This window comes from Chrysemys picta, chromosome 18 (genome assembly GCF_011386835.1).
Source record: "Chrysemys picta bellii isolate R12L10 chromosome 18, ASM1138683v2, whole genome shotgun sequence".
In the NCBI taxonomy this organism is placed as follows: domain Eukaryota; kingdom Metazoa; phylum Chordata; order Testudines; family Emydidae; genus Chrysemys; species Chrysemys picta.
The window spans coordinates 18638664-18655906 of record NC_088808.1 but is presented as its reverse complement, the minus strand read 5'-3'; the positions used below and the strand labels follow the sequence as shown (position 1 = coordinate 18655906).

At 46.9% G+C, this 17243-nt stretch overlaps 1 protein-coding gene across 6 annotated transcripts in view; it reads right to left on the bottom strand.

Moving 5' to 3' along the window:
• RXRA (retinoid X receptor alpha) overlaps positions 1 to 17243 on the bottom strand; it is a 229803-nt gene that overhangs the window by 23361 nt on the left and 189199 nt on the right. For all 6 annotated transcript variants that reach the window (XR_010593590.1, XM_042854329.2, XM_024106029.3 and 3 more), the window contains 2 exons: positions 10955 to 11124; positions 1194 to 1323 (listed from right to left, as the gene is read on the bottom strand). Coding sequence is in view for 5 of the 6 variants with exons in the window: in XM_042854329.2 (XP_042710263.1) it covers positions 1194 to 1323; positions 10955 to 11124 (300 nt within the window). In the remaining variant the exon portion in view is untranslated. The remainder of the gene's footprint in view (positions 1 to 1193; positions 1324 to 10954; positions 11125 to 17243) is intronic.

Below are 17243 nucleotides of genomic sequence, written 5' to 3'. Positions count from 1 at the left end.
GATCCAGACTAACACGGCTACCCCTTTGATAAAGGAAGTATTATTATCTCCATTTTACAGATGGGCAACCGAGGCACAGAGACTGATTTCAATGGGAATTTGGCACCTAAATACCTTTGACGATCTGAGCCTACGTGACTTGCCTAAGGTCACACAGGAAGTTTGCAACAGAGCCAGAAACTGAACCCAGATCTCCAGTGTCTCAGTTCAGTGCCTTAACCATTAACAACAGCTCATGCAGTGCTGTAACTCACCCGTGCACCAAACAGAGCCTTGATTTCTGACTTTCTACATAGTAACACTTTTTCATTGTGAAGTACGGAGCTATGAGTTATGGTTGGGTTTCAGGGTAATTTTTCCCCCCCATTTCTTCCTTAATATCAACTTTGCCATTTGCTGGAGGCAATTTTAATAAGATAATGTATCCATCCACTTTGAATATGCAGGCAAAATATTCTGTGATGCCAAGCCAAAACCTTTTTAATCAGCTATATTTACCTTATCTGACAATCAGAGCTATGCAAACAGTTTCATGCCCAAACCCGCGCCTGTCAAGTTTTAGCTTTGGATTCTCACCCCTTCTATTTTCTGTGCATACCTTCCAGCATTTGGTCTGAAATCTGCACAGGAGGAGAAGGTATTTTTTAACAGCTCACTGCTTTTAGCCCGCCCCCAGTAGTTCCTCTGCAGAGACAGGCACTTCAGAATGAGCCTGGAGAATTGTATTTTTATCTTTGTGGGTGGGAAAGGACGGGTGATTCTCCCCCGCATTTCTGTTTTTAATTCTGATCACACATTTTATTTTTGCGAAATCTGGCAAAGCCCCAAATCCAGTTCTCTTTCAAGTCTCTGTGTGAGAGGAAGATATTACATGATTCCTTCAAATTTCAGCAACCCATCCAACTTCTGATACGCTTGCCTCTCAGAAAAGATGAACTGGAGTGATTCTCGGGCTGACTGGAAGCGGGCTCTACACTTTGGAGCAGGTCCAGTGACGTGTTTCTTAGGGCTTTTAAAATCCTTCTTGGCAAATAAATTATCAGCAACTAAAAGGCAGACGTGACTAGTAGCCTTCAGGTTGTAGTGTACTAACTATAAATATAACATTTGTCCTCAGCAGAGCATCCCACCTACACCAACCAGCCCTGTTGAGATCTTCCTCCTATGTCCCCTCACTAAGATATCCCTCTTACCTGCTCTGAGTAAGATGACCTGGTCATCCAACGGCAGTTCTGAAAAATGGGGAATTCGCTTTGCCCATTCCACCAAGGTGAAGAGCTGTTTATCTGCCGCTTGGCATATGTTGGTTACCGGGTCATTGGGCTGCAAAGAAAAGAAGACTTAAAATGAGGCACAACAATGTAGCGCAGGACAAAGAGGAGGGATCAGACAAGCAGCTGGGATGGATCCTTTCGGTCTGAGGGACCCAAGAAGCAAGATCAGCTCTCTCACACAATCACTACACTGAAGTAGAACGACTCAAGGTTAAGGCCCGTGGGTCTGGCTAAGTATCAGCCCTGGCTAGGGATTTCACTACAACAGTACAGTGCCAGCCTGTGGGGGTAGCAACGGTTGAAGTTTAGCGTTTGCCTTTAAAGGAGGAAATTTCAGTCAATGCACAATTTTGGCCAGTTGAAAAATGGAAGGTGACCACACGCACACACAAAAGGTCAGGACTTCCGACACTGAGGGTTAATGGATTAATCTCTGGCCACTAGTGATGTAGATTCCATCTGCAGTACTGATATCCCATTGCACAGAGACCTGGAAGTTAGGAGGAGGAGTGGCTAACCTGGCAAGATCTTACCTATAAAAATATTGCCAGAGCCTCTAAAGACCAGCCAAACTGGCTCTGTCATGTAAAGGGGGCTGAGCCTAAGAGAACCCTTTACAGCAATCTATCAAATTCTGAAAGCTCAGGTGTGGCTGTGTGGAGGACGCTCACAAAGCCTCTCACATCTTCGTACGTATTATCTGTATTACAGTAACACCACAAGGCGCCAACGGAGATCACGGCCCCAGTATCTCAGGCGCCGTACCTATACCTAGTGAGAGACAGGCATTGACCTGAAGAGATCTCAGTCTAAACAGACGAGGCAGACAAAGGGTGGGAGGGAAAGATGAGGAAGAGAAAGGCGCCGTGACTTGTGCAAAGCAAGCCAGCAGCATAGTCGGGAGCAGAACGTAGGTGTCCTGATGTCCAGCACCATGCCCTATCCACTAGAGAGATCATGCTACCTCTCAGTACCCGACTCTAGCCAGTGCTTCTTGGGTTTCGTAATCATTGCAATCCAAGCTGACAAAAAGAGGAAAGAAAAAACCCCTCTCCCAGATTCCTCCTGCAGGGGGTGGAACAGTTCATGTGTTCTCCGAGCGTCAGAATGTCATAATTCAATAAAACACAACAATGGGGGCACTAAAGCAAGAGAAAACCTCTTCCCTTTGAAATACTACCCAATAACAAAAACCATCTGCTCGTTAGTTGGACAGGCAGCCTAAACAGACCAAATCCCTGTTTAGAGGAACTGCTAACAGCTCAAGTGGGATTGTGATTACAAATCGGATGAGACTATCCAACCCTCTGGAAAAAGTAAGAAAAAAAAATAAGTCATCGACTATTTATTTTACATCTCTGAACGTATATGTCTATCTATATACACCCGCACACTACCATACCTCTATAAATTTATATATATATATATATAAGTCTGTCTATACATACACTGCACCGTATGGCTCCATTTAGAGGCCGCACCTTTTATTAAGCATAACTGTGTCCCTCGATGTCCTTAAAACAGCGTGTACAAAACCAGAATGGGTAATTATATTACCTTTGGATCTCATGGGAAAATCGTACTATTCTGGTGAAGCCTATAAATAGGACATACTATGGTGCTGGCTTTCTGTTTAGTGACAGATTCTGCCACCCTTACTAACCGCATGCAGGGATCAGGAAGGAAAATTTCCCCCTGATTCACATCTGGCCAGACGTTTGCTGGTGATGTTTTTTTTCCCACCGTTCTCTGAAGCATCAGAGACTGGCCACAGCTGGAGGTGGGACCCCAGCTAGGTGGCCCAGTGCTCTGAGACGGTACAGAAAATCCTCTTTCTAGGTGCCTGGCTGCCGTGTCTTGCTCACATGCTCACCGTCATGCTAATGGCCAGATTTGGGATCAGGGAAGAATTCCCTCCCTAGTTCAGATGGGCTGGGACCGTGGGGCGTTTCACCTTCCTCTGCAGTGTGCGGTGTGACTTGCCTGCTGGGTCATCTGGGCATGTCTCACTTAATTCCTCAGGGCTTGGGGGCACCTCGGTGTCTCCTGTTCTCTGCCCGTGGCGCACAGTTCAGTCTCCTGAGGACTGCATTGCATTGGTCTAACTAAAGTCTTTGGGCTCAATAGAGGGGGAACTGGGTGCTACACAGGAGGCCAGACTAGAGGATCTAATGGTCCCTTCTGGCCTTAAACTCTCTAAAACTATGAAACAAGTCCTGTTTGAAAATTAAACCACTCCTCGGTGGCACTACTCGGTAGATCCATTTATTCATGCTGACAAGTAACTTCTACCACGACTAGTCCCACCAAAATCAATGGGGTTATTTATGGAGCAAGGTTCTACTCAATGTGAGCAAGGGGATTGCATCCAGACCAGTACGAGTGACGGTGGCCAGATGTAGCCCTTCAACTATAAGCTCCTTGGAGCAGGGATGTCTTCCTCTGGGGCTTGTACCCGGCACCAAGGGCACTGTCAATGGACAGAAGTGTATGTAAGCTGTGTGTATGACTGACATAGTTGTACACTCGGTGATGTAGCTGAATAATAGAGAAGGCCTATTAATGAAGGTAGAGCAGAAATGTAACACAGGTGTAGTTAGTCTCTTGCACCGATTTCACTATATGAATATACAGCTCACACTAGATATCCGACAACTGGTGCCCCGTTTTTACCACTGACAGAGGGAGTAACAGTGATCACACGCGGACAGCAATCCTGAAGGTCCATGAGAAGCTTCGTCTGGGGAGTGAGGGACCTGGCCCATGATTGTAAGGGGACCAAAGACTGGTGAGGGAGGATGTAACATATCCTGTCGTCACTGTGGTATTTCCCTGGACATTCTGGCAGACAGGGACAGGAAGGGAACGATTGTTAAGAAGGGAACGATGGTGTTTTAAAGACCACACAGTGGATAAGATGGGAATTGTTGACCTAAAACAGGGTGCTCAAGAAGGTAGAACGGTGGGCAGTGTGGGAGACGAGTGGCTACTCCAGAGACCAGTGAACGAGTCTGGAAAGGGAAAGTAAAGACACTGCAAGGGAGACCGGGGGAAGGAAAGAGTTGTAAAAATAAATAAAATAAAAATGAGGTTCTGAGGTTACTAACCCAAATACTTCCCTTTTGTTTTCACATTGACTGTATTTTACCCAGAAACCACATTAAACATGCAAACGCTGGATGAAAAGCAGAGAAAATCCTAATTTTGAAGGAGCTAAGATTGAAATGTTGAAAAATATCCCCCCTTCCCCTCCCCATTCCCTAATCTGGCTCTGAGAAAGCCCCCGTTCTCTGCCACCTAGACGTCCTTGTTCTTAACCTCTTTAAAGATACCTCTGTGCTGCTACTCAAAGTGCCTGCCTAGGTTATTCTCCAGCCACATAAAAGGAAACATTAACTTTTCGCCTAGGTAGCCAACAGCTCAAATCCTCAGTACTTAAAAATAACAAGCACTTGGCAAGTGCTCCAAGATCAGGCTCCAAAGTGTCTTCACCGTCTGCCTGCAGAGAGGGCTGGGGGCGCGGAGTTGGTTATAATGCCCTCTCTAAGATGCTGGAAATCTCTGCTTAGGAGTTTTCCCCCTTCTTGCTCCTCTCGAGGCAAAGGATGTGAGAGAACCCAGGTATCAGGGCACTATTTCCTAGACTAGAAGTGCTGTCCTGCGAAGGATCCTGGAGAGTTGTCACTCTGCCTTGGAGATGCCAGTCTGAAAAGAGGGAGTGCTGGGTCTTACAAGGATTGGGAGGGGAGGTCAGGAGACATTCAGATTACCCTCTACAGCCCCGACATGGTTATGCCAAGCCTGGTGCAGTATCTGGCACCTTCTGATTCCGTCTCCCTTGGTAATGCTGAATTCAGGGTCTGCCGCATTCAGAACCGTCTGCAGACTGAGGCGAGCAGGGCCAGTGATACGAGCAATTCGCCTGAGGTCCCCAAGTGTTATACTCACATCAACGACTTCGAGCCTTACAACCCACCCTTGTTTCACTAGTGGGAGACTCAGAGGAGAGGCCAGCGGCTACAGTTTTCAAAAATGGCCACAGATTTGGGGTGTTCCATTTGAGAATAATTAAAAAAAATGGTGTTTCAAGCTGGGCACCCAAAAATTGAAGCATCCCCAGAATGAAAATCTGGACCTTGGGGACTTGCTCACTCAGCGAGACAGGAGCGGAATTAGGACTAGAACCCAGGAGTAGAGTTAACTACTGCAGGAGGAGTAGAGCCTGGTAGAGTTAACAGGGGCACACTCGGATAGGAGACTATGTATCTGCTCTAAAAAGGCACCAGCCATGGCCTGATGGGGGACCATTGGGCATTAGTTTGCCTACACTGGGGCATGCATTAAAACTGGTATTCTACCAGAATTCCATACCACAGCAAACCGGGATCCATAAGTAAAAGGCCTCCCAAACAGAGCAGCGACTGAGTTACCGGCGAGGCCTCGCTGCCTTGACATGGTGTTGGTGATTCTTTAAAAGCAGTGCGGTTTGCACTCAGAGTTCAGGGCTCTGCTTAAAATTCCTCAGAGGGGGCTACTGCTGGAGGGATCAGGCCCTGGGAGACAACAGCAAGTGTCAGCAAGGCCAAGATTCTGCCCAGCGCATGCTACAGGCGGCAGAGAGAAGACATAGGCCTGTCACAGACTGATAATCCATCCAACGTGCTTTAATTATACCTCCGATCGCTGTTCCAGGAACAGCTATGGCATTTACTGGCCTCATTTTAATCACTGTAGCATGAGAAACAGCTAAGGTTATAGCCGCCCGGCCCGCCTCCAGAAAGCAAGCCACTTAGAGTCTTTGGAAACCTTCCTCGTTCCTGGCAAGCAATTCCCAGGCCTTGCAGTAAACGGTAAGGGCAAAGCACCAGCGCATGAGAGAATTAAAGGACACTCAGGCACCTGATCCTGCTGAAGAAAGAGGAACTTGGAAGCATCTTCCAGAAAATGATCACTCAAAACCTTCCCTTCAAATGCCAAATAAGAGCTACTGGGGATAAGGCCGATCACAGTTACAAGCTTTCCCCTTCAGTGCCCGGGGTCCGTCTGAGGAGAGACTTAGACTGCAGAAGCCCTAGGCACAGGGTTGTCAGCTGATAGGCATGGAAGGGCAGTGACACAAGGGGATAGCAGTGAAGAGAGAGAATTCCTCCTTTTCGTGCTACTGAGTTCTAGGAGTCAGTAGAGAGACCGCGAATCGCCAAGCTGCAGGAGGTGATCAGCTACCTACAGCTGGGACAGAGCGCTGCTCCAAGAACACCCGGCATGAAGGTGCTCTGGGTGCAGACCTCAAGAGAAGCCCCATGGTGAACTTATCCCCATGCTGCTCAGTGTCACGGGAGGGTTTTGCAATTCGCGCCACGGGAAACCGAGACCGTTTGAAACCGGGAGCCGTGTGAAATGACAAAAACTGCTCAGCATCACGATTAGCAGCTACCCACCATCACTAAATAGCCACCTGTTCTGATTTCCCTCTCAATCCCTGGGAAACCCAGGGTGGCCTCTTCCCAACATGCTCCTGCCAGTTGAGGCCTTAGACCTCTTCACAGCCTACACAGAGCCCTGCTCTACCATGGGTCTCACTTGTGTGCCCACATTTAGTCTGAGCCACTCTCAGTTGCCTCAGAATGGATCGTATGGGCTCTGCTGCTGGTGGGCCATGCATGGAGCGAATTCCCTTATTCTCCTCCCCTGCTGTCTGCTTGGAGAGCAATGCTGAGGTCCCCCCTCCTAGATTTCCTGGTCTACATAGGATTGGGCAGCTCCCGGAGATTACAGAGTCTCACAGACCCAGGGAGAGGATTGCCACAGCCGGAGCAAGGATTGCAGGCACGCCACTGTAGCCCAATGGGTCTACGGTGGGAAGGATCTGGTTATAGGCAGGGAGGCTGTAGGAGGGGGTTAGTTCATACAAGGCCTGAGAGAAAGTCCCTGGAATCACAGCTGATTCCATCCTCCCAGAGAATTCCATGCGGCAGTGCTGGGAGCAGATGCACCAAGGTGTGGGGGCTTCAACACGAGGACCCAACGCACTGGGCTAACGGGAACCAGCTTGTATTTTACGCTGTATCTATTAGGTACTGAATTTGTCTGCCTTTCCATCACAACAGCTCTCCCGGGGGAAAACAGACTCTCCTCTCTATCCACCCTGTAGCCTCCTCACTGCTTAGCCACTGATCTCATACATCTGCTAAACCTGCTACAAATGTCACATCATTGACAGAAGCCGCTTGACAATAACAGGACATTTCAACAAGCCTCCCGCCTCTATTGAGATGCAGCACACATCCTTGTTCACTGTAATGTGTGCTGAATTATGCAGGAACCAGCTTTCAATTTGCTACAAGAGGCTAGGGGAGAGACAGTGCCAGATGAAGCCATTTATTTTAGCTCCCTCTCTGGGGTTTGTTTTCAAGTCGGCGCAACTCCGGCGACAACTCCCCCTCAGGTATTTCTAATCCTGATCGCCAACACAGCCGTCTAGTATCAGAGGCACCGTCATTAACTGAGGCACAGATCTCCAGCTCCTCCCTGCGGGGAAGCCCCGACTGCTTGATGGGGATGGAGATGCTCTGCTGTTTATTTAGAACAGGAACGGAAGCCTGGCATCCAGCACCTGGGTGGTTACAACTGATCCCAGTGTTTGGTGCATCACTGAGCTATCCGATACAAGTCAGCAGCACACAGCAGCTCATATGCTGGTAACTTCATTTGTGATTTTCTGAGGTGCCACCAGACAGGGCATTCCCTCTTCCCAATCCTATGCTCAGTTCTTGTTGTTTTGTAGTGTTACTGTGCGCTGTGAAAGAGCCACCATACCCCACCCCAGAAGTGGCTGCATTTTTTCATGATTCTCATAGATATCCAGTAAAGAGTATCGGGGTCACTGGGAAAAATGCTACAGAACAATAAGCTACTACAACATATTATCGCCGTCCCATTGTAGTGCTGGTGCAAAGAGCTCAGGCACTACTGAATGTCACGAAACATCATAGGAGTGCTTGGGGCTTCTCACACAAATAAAACGGGCACAGTTCCTTGTCTAGAAGAGCTAAGCACAATAAACTCTGAGGGCAACTTAAAGTTTAGAGCGGAGAGACGGCATCTTGCTGAGTGCTCTAGACAGATTAGCGTGGCTTGGAGTGAACCCAAATAACTTTGACTTAGGACATGCTCCCCGCGCTTCTTACAATTAAGAGCAGAGGTACCTCTGGGCCGAGAGATGAGCAGAGATTTTTGCCACCACCCAGCACCACCTCTTGAAGGAAGAGGCTTTAGGAATGGAAAAGGATCTGGGGAAAATGGTGCAATTAAATCTGGGGTAAAAATCTACTTCATCAGTGTGGATTTCCAGTTACAGAAGACAATGAGGAAGGCGTGGGGGAGAACATGTGCAATGACAAAAGACTTTCTTAGGGGCAGATCATACACATTCTGCAAACATCTCCCTTACTATGCTTGGCTCTGCCCTACAAGACCTGAAGGAATTCTCAGCTAGTTTGTAGCAGTATAGCAGACATGGGGCAAGTTGATCAGAAGACTCTGTATCTCCCCATCTATTTGATCTGAGCATAGCAAGCCTCAAACCACCAGTGGCGCAGAAGGTATTCATTTCAACACTGAGAGCGGGTGGTTCTTTACTGCATTCAGCTGTGCCAGGATCGGAGGCAGGCCACGCTCAGTGAGTGTGAAGTTTTCCAAACCTACCCCACTTAGTTTGGGTGTGCACCACTAGCAGGAGGTCATGAATCTTTGTTTTTTTGACAGTTTAAACTTGGACTCTCTTCCCCAAGAGGAGAAATTAATTAAAAAACAAAAAACTAAATATGTTTCCCCAGCTAAAGGGCAGCCTGTGTTCTCTATTAGGAAACAGGAGAACATTGCTAGACTGGCTCAAGTAGGTGGTTTATATACAATGTATGCATATATTACTATACTTTTTCTTATAATCTCTGCCCTTTCCCCCCGCCCCCACTCTTAGCTGCTTTCTGAGCTTTCACCCTCTACCCTATTTGATCCTGCAGTATTTTATTCTCTTAAGTGTTGCATGAGCCCAGTGTCACTGGAGTCAGAATCAAACTCTCAAATCCTTAACAAGAGTAGGCAAAATGATTAACACCACACAGTACATAAACATAACTCTCAGTGTTGCCAGCTCTCATGATTTCACCACAAGCCTCACAATACTTGATGTGGTTCTTAATGCTCCAGCTGCTGGAGTCATGTTAGTACATGAAAAGCTCAGCTTTCATTTCAAACAGCACACAAGTTTGTAGCCCTGATAATTACAAAGAAAAGCTAGAAATGTGTGACCCAAGTTTACTTCAAAGGCTCAAAAAAAAAAAAAACCCCACATTTATTAGTTTACTTTAAAAAAACATATGATTTTGGGGGCATGATACATAACTTTTGAATGTTTAGCATTGGGAGTAACATAACTACAATTCATTATAGCAAATATCTCTGATTTGTCACTCAGGTTAAATACTAATAATCAGAAATCACCCTGTGAGCTTTGCTGCATCGAGACATAAGAAACCTATACTTCCCACCCCACTACCAGCAAGACTGTGAATTGGACTTTGGACTTTATAAGGCCCTTATCCCCTCCCCCAAGGAAAAACCCATTCAGGCTAGGTGCTCCCATTTTAAATGACAACAACTATTTCTCCCCTCCCCCCAACCAGTTGTTTCCACTTAAGAGACTTCCCAGTCCTCCAGCATCCCAGTGTTCCCCTGGTTAGAACCAAGGGGAGGGTTTTGGGGTGGAGTCACTAGCCACACCCACTGAGCCTCATGCATTATAAATTTGCTCAAACTGGGTGGTGACCTCCCCTAATATGGCAGCTATTCTCAGAGAAGCAGGAGTTCATAGACTATGAGGCCAGAGTTGTTATAGCTGAGAACAGCTACCTAAATGGAAAAAAAAATGCTCTTTACAAAACAGGGCTCATTAATGGGCGTGGTGGGGCCAGATGAGGGATATTTATGCGGTATCTGCTGTTTTAAAAGGATACCACTAGAGTCCAAACCTTTAAAAGGGGCTGAACCACAACTCTGGATCCAAACACCTCAGAACACTGAGTGGGTTTGAAGTCCAAACCCTCATCCAGATATATACATTTTACAATGGATCCAAACAATTCTCAAGTTTGTGGTATTTAAAAACCTACAGCTCAGTTTTCCCGCTGTAATACTTTTGCATTTTAGTGATAATGGGTGTGTTTATAGGCTTAAGTTGATTGCAAGTTTTTCAAGGCAAGGCTTTTACTCCACTGTTTATATAGTGTCCAGCATAACCGGCTGTGTTCCCACAATACAGATAATTTCTATGCACCCTCCCAACTGCACCTCATCACTAGCACCTGAGCACCTCCCAGAGGTGCAATGGTTTTATCTTCACTACACTTCTAGGAGGAAAGGAAGTGTTATTCCCATTTTATAGATGGGGAAACCGAGGCACAGGGCAATCAAACATTTTATCCAAGGTTACACAGGGTGTGGCAGAGATGGGACTAGAACTCAGCTTTCCTGAGATCCCAAGGGCCCCCCTTCCCCTTAACCATGCTTGTCTGCATAGTCATGGAGTGACCGCATTCAAGGCCTTACCACCTATTCGCTCCATTGCATTCCCACAAACGGGATGGTGTTAGCGCACATGGGAAAGGGGCAGGCATCCTTACCGAGCTAGGAGTCAAGCCCATATTTGCCTCAATGTACGTCTCTGTCTTTGGCTCCACTGCGAGTTCGGCTTCCAGGATCTTCTCCACGGGCATGTCCTCATTGGCGCTACTTGTCGACTCCACCTCGTTCTCGTTTCGGTCCTTCCCTCGCTGCCTCTCCTCCTGCACAGCTGCAGACACAAACAGGGAAGAAGGGAGGCACTGTAAGTCTATGGTTCTCAGCGCTGGGATGGGGAATTAAAACACTGAGATTTGGGGAGCTGTGAGGATCACTAGGCTTCAAAATCGAAAGGAATATTGACCTATGGTAGCATGAGCATCTGCTGTCATGTAGGAAGCCTGGGTTCTCTTTGACTTAACCCTTTCACTGGCATGGCCAGTGGGGACTCAGGCCTCTGGAACTCAACTGAGGAACAAAGCAAGCATTAGTTGTGAGAGGAGTCGCCGTACAGTTCTCTTGGCCCAAGAAAAGAGCTGGACTGGGCATGTGCATCTCTGCAAACAAGTTTGGGAGCAGAACCTAAAGAGATTTCTCCAGATCCCCCCCCCGCAAAAATTTGTCCTTGACCAGAGTTTGGGCAGCTGCAAAGAATCCCTCTCTTGGAAAGAAACTCGAAAAGGTTAAGGAACTTGCAGTAAAGAGCTAAGGAGGGAGCCGGACACAGGGGATGCAGCTGAAGGGAATGGATCAGTGCTGGGATAGGGAGAGAAAAAGGGGCTGCTAGGTGGCAGGATGGAGGAATCCCAAAGAAAAGAAAGAAAATAATTCTTTTAAAGCGTGAGTCCGGAGAGCCCAACCATTTCTGGAGGATGTCCACGGTGAATTTCCAAAGAGGTCATGCAGGGTTTTTCAGCTGCTTGATTTCCACTGACTTTGATGGCTGCCACCAGGCCATTATTATTATTACAGTACCACCTAGAGGTCTCAGCTGAGATCAGGACCCAGTCATGCTAGATCTGTATGTGCAGCACGGAAGAGACAACCCCTGACCATAGTACTGAGCATCTAAATAGACAAGACAGACACACAAAGGAAGCATTATTATTCCCATTTTACTGCCAGGGCACTGAGTCAGGGAGACAGAAAGTGACTTTCCCAAGGCTACACGGGAAGTCAGTGGCAGAACTAGGAACTGAGCCCCCCCAGTCTCCTGAATCCCAGCACTTGTGCCTTCACCTCAAGACAGTCCTTCTCCTCACTTGTGTCTTTGAAGATTCGCTCCCTCTACACTGAAAGGGAGTTTCTTTCTGCACCTGAGTCCTTTCCATGATGTCAAGGGCTTTGATGTCACGTGTTAAGACAAGCAAAACACTGAGCCTACGAAACCCTCCCACCCATCCAGCTTGGCCCAGTCTCACCTGAATTCCATCCCCATCTTGTCATGTGTTTGCTCTACTTTGACCATCCTTGTCCCTTTAGAACCTGGCATTAGAAGCGACAATGAGTCACCAATATTTAAAAAAGGATAGAAGGGCAAAAAAAAACCCATCCCTCCCTTGTGACATTTGGAGGGGGAAAGATACCAGGCAAGAACTGAAGATTAAAAGCTGGCTGATCAGAACCTTACAGTGCACTGTCCAGCCTTGAGTCACAGACAGACACTGAGGAAAGGGAATGCCCCCCGAGCTGTCCACACCACATCCAGGGAATGCAACAGATCTGGAAATTATATGGAAAAAGCCACTGCAAAAACCCTTGTTGTCCAGTCCTCCCTACCTGGCTGTCATCCCAAAACGCCAGCAGGAAAGTCCCCGAGCAGCCACCAGACCTCCCACAGATCAAGAAAGAAAGGCCTTTTGCAAGAGGACTCCCAGGGAATCAGAGCATGCCAGCCCTTCCTCCCCTCTGAGGTAGTAACACTGCCAGCCACGTGGCACTGTCTACCAGTATGTGGAGACGGAGGGCATAACTGCAATACGCATTCCCAGTTTGCTGCCCGGAGGTATCGGGCCAGTCCCATATTCTCTGTCTCCAGAAAGCTGGCTCCCCCCCCACCTCTCTTGGTACATAACATGTTAATTTTCCAGAATAACATAAGATGCCGCATATTTTACTGAAAGATGCTTCTTCCCTTGGCCTAGGCGTCTACATTCAGATCTGGGAGACAGGATCCTCCTGTGTTCTGGTTCTTACTCTGATACTGATTCCCTCTGGGACCAAGGGCTTATCACTTAACCTTTCTGCCTCAGTTCCCCAAATCTATGCCATGAGGATAATCTTACCTATCTCACAAGGATGTCAGGACCATGACTCAGCTAAAGTTTGAAAAAGTGCTCTGAAGAGGAAAAACACTATATACGTGGGTTATTATTGATTATTATCATTCATGCCAGTTTCCATTTAAATGTAGCACACACCGTTTTAATGGCAATAACCTAGGAAAGCAGCACATTATGTAGCTAATTGCATTCGCTGATCTTTCCAAATACAAAATCAAGCTTTAGAAATGGAAAAGAGCCAATGAGTCATCTCATTCATCCACTCCCTAGTACAGAATTGTTTCCTGCAGTACATTCTAGCCCATTCTAGTCCAGAACGACTCCAGCCATGGAACGTCCATTGCTTGCCATGAAAAACAGCCATCATTTCACCCAGTTCTTTGCTCAGTATTGAAAGAAGCTCAGTAATGCAGAGAAAACACTATTAGCAACTATCCTAATCCATTATCTCTTTGCTGGATGTGAAGCTGATTATGTGAGCTAATGGGAAGTAACAGGACCCAGAGATTGTTCCATTGAAATCAGCACAGTACGTAACACAATAAAGCTTTTAAATCAGATTATCGGGTAAACTGGCTCCATGCCACGTGCAAACATAAAATAACAAAAAATATGGGAAATTCAAACACATGCTAAAAGATTACACAATAGACTATGGCAATCGTGTTAGTCTTAAACTCATCCTCTATGTCTAAATCATGCAAATGCTTTTCAATTTTATCGTTGGCCTCTTGTCTTAAACTGTAGTGTAGTGTTGTTACTCTGCTGTTAAACAGCAATCACATTCCACCCCAGAGGTGGATGCACCTCTGTGGAGGGTAAAGTGATTCTTGTACATAGATATATATGTCACTACATATCTCTATAGTCTCTAAAGTGCTTTGGGATCCTTTGAGCTAAAAGCAACAGAGGGTCCTGTGGCACCTTTAAGACTAACAGAAGTATTGGGAGCATAAGCTTTGGTGGGTAAGAACCTCACTTCTTCAGACTTGCATCTGAAGAAGTGAGGTTCTTACCCACGAAAGCTTATGCTCCCAATACTTCTGTTAGTCTTAAAGGTGCCACAGGACCCTCTGTTGCTTTTTACAGATTCAGACTAACACGGCTACCCCCTCTGATATTTGAGCTAAAAGGTGCTAGGTAAAAATAAGTACTTAGTTTTGCAAACTGATCTAAAGTTTTGTACTGTGTTTGCTACATCTCTAAAGGCACAATTCAACATCTGCTAAGTGGGGAGTCCGAACCTGATATTCTGCCGTGGTAAAGCAGCATAGATCCAATTGATCTTACATCAGCCTAGGATCTGGCCCTGGTCTGACTTGAATTTTTCTATTTCCTTTTATAGGCTGACATTAGACCCTCAGTCTCCCTGTTACTGGGGGACGGAGGTGCCTCTCTCTCTCTCCACTGTCATAAGCCTAGAACTTTATTGCTCATAATGTCAACCTTTCATTCAATCTCACAGATGCGGCCCCCTTCACTGGAACTCCTTTGGGCATGTTACGGGAGACAAATTGGCTACAAATGACGCTGAGCAAGCCAAAAACCCAATTTAAAAACTTACGACAGAGGCAGCCCTGAGCAAATGGGATTTTAACAATGACTTAAGCTCCAAAGATCTAATATACAATAGCAGCGAGTTCCGAAGAAAGAGTGCAGACAACAAGTCCTTGCTCTGAAAGTAACAATTACCAAGGGAACAGGCTAAATTCTCCCTCATCAGGAGTTTTTACATTGACTGGAAGTCATTCTAAATAAACACACTGGTTCAACCACAGGTTATTGGACCCAATGAAAGAGTCACTGGGTGACATTCTGTGACCTCAAGAGGTCTGACTGGATGATCACAATGGTCCCTTCTGACCTTAGCTCTATGAATCCTAACCCAAAGGAAACCCACTGGAATGCCCTCAGGTATGAGAAGCTGTATGTGGGTATGGAGAGAGCAGATCTTACAGAACATGATGGGACAGGAGACACCTGAACAGGTTTCACTAGTGACGAAAGTGAATCTGGCTGATGATATAAGTGATAGACAACAGATGGAACAGACACAGAGAAGCCAGAGAGAGAGAATATATAAGTATTGTTGTTATTACTGTTCACTGCTGAAAAGCAGTACACCAAAAAGTTTGTTCCACAGGCAGTCTGTGCTTGTGGCTGGTGGAAAGCCAACTCTCAATTCTGCTCAACCCAAGTCTAAACCCTTGAGGCAGACTTGCTCCAGCCCGGCAGGTCAAGGCAATGACACCTGGTTAGCAGAAGCAGGTAGCACGTTGTCATCAAATGCCCCAGGTCCAAAACAAAAACAGAAACCCCGCAGTAAATTCCCAGTGAGGAAGCTTGCTGACTTGCCGGTTCAGAGCTTCCATGGTCGCAAGGAGTGACGGAGTAGCATAATCTGTTTCGTGGTCTGTTTTAAAGAGGGGAAGTTCCCCAATATCAGAGTATGGTTTCTCCCCACCTCTTCTGACATGGGTACATCCTCCTCTCTCCTTTCCAACCACAGCTTCACACACACACACCTCACCGCTTCTAAGCTCATCCTTCCATCCGCTCCTCTTACCAACCATGTGAAAACGAAAGGTCTGACAAGAATGAAAAGCGATAGCTACAATTTTCCATCATCGCTGAATTCGACCTCCGTCCCCAGCGAGGACGAAAGGCATCACACATGTGGGTGCACATCTGGATGAAGTCACAAAGGAAAACTAGCACAATGGTCTCATTCCAGTCTTTAGTGGATTCATACCCATATCAGAAAGTTCTGCCCAATTAACAGTCTCTATTCACGTTGTTTTTTAGCCATTAGCATTGTCTATGTTACTAGGCAGTTGAGAAACAAGTCTTGTGGGTAAATGTTTGGATTTATAGGAGATTTCTCTCCCTATTGTCACCATGAATTCTGATGGGCCACAGAATGCAGAACCGTGATGCCACGGGTTTGATACATGCTGAACGTGTGGGGGGAGGAGGCAGTAACATACAAGAATCGGGGGATTAGCTGATTTAACAAGGAAGTAATGGGCCTGAAACTAGGAAAGTGAAAACTTATCTTAGACATTCAGGAAAATATTCTGATGTGGGGGCACTTCAGGAAGGGGGTAACTCACTAAGGGAGGTCACGCAGGAGACTAGACAGAACACTAGTGCTGGGGGAGGCCAGATCGTAAAGGACTAGGCCAGAGCAGCAGGTGAGCTCTTTAGAAAGGGAGATTTGAGGCCACCTTCACTGGTATATTCAAGTGAGGCAAAACAGCTGTCAACTTGGTTTCATCAGCTGCTAAAGCCGAGTTTGCAGTTGGGTCCCGTCAGCGGAGCAGTGCGAAGCAGATGGAACATATCAGTGAATTTACCCCCCTGTTTTCCTGCAAGTGTCCCACGGGGGGACACCACATGCTGAAGTGATGGGATCTGCAAACACAAAGTGGTGGTTGGAGCTTGAATGGTTTCCAAAGATGCCTGCGAAAGCAGCGATTGCTCTGGAAAGGGTGGAGATTGTGTGTCCGCGCTGGATTTCACATCTCCTGCACATTGCACCCGAGGGGCGGATGGAATGAATCCGGAACCGCGCCATCCTAAACACGAGGCAAGGTTTTACTCGTAACCAGATTGCTACATGGCCTGGGTTCTCCCCTCCACGTGCACATTCGCACCCATCGCCGGGGCACTCACAAAAACGAGACAATCAAATCACAGCACATGTACCTCCCCCCCAGCTCTATGCACCATCTGCAGCTGTTAGTTTCACAGCCTCACACTTCCAGAGGAGGGATCTCTGCAGCAGAATAAATAATAATAATAATTAATGGAGATATCCCATCTCCTAGAACTGGAATGGACCTTGAAAGGTCATTGAGTCCAGCCCCCTGCCTTCACTAGCAGGACCAAGTACTGATTTTGCCCCAGATCCCCAAGTGGCCCCCTCAAGGATTGAACTCACAACCCTGGGTTTAGCAGGCCAACGCTCAAAACCACTGAGCTATCCCACCCCTCCCCCCTGAAGCTGCTCCTTTCCCCCTGATTGGGAAGCCAACTTTCTTGTAAGGCCTCAAAGCATCAGGACTTC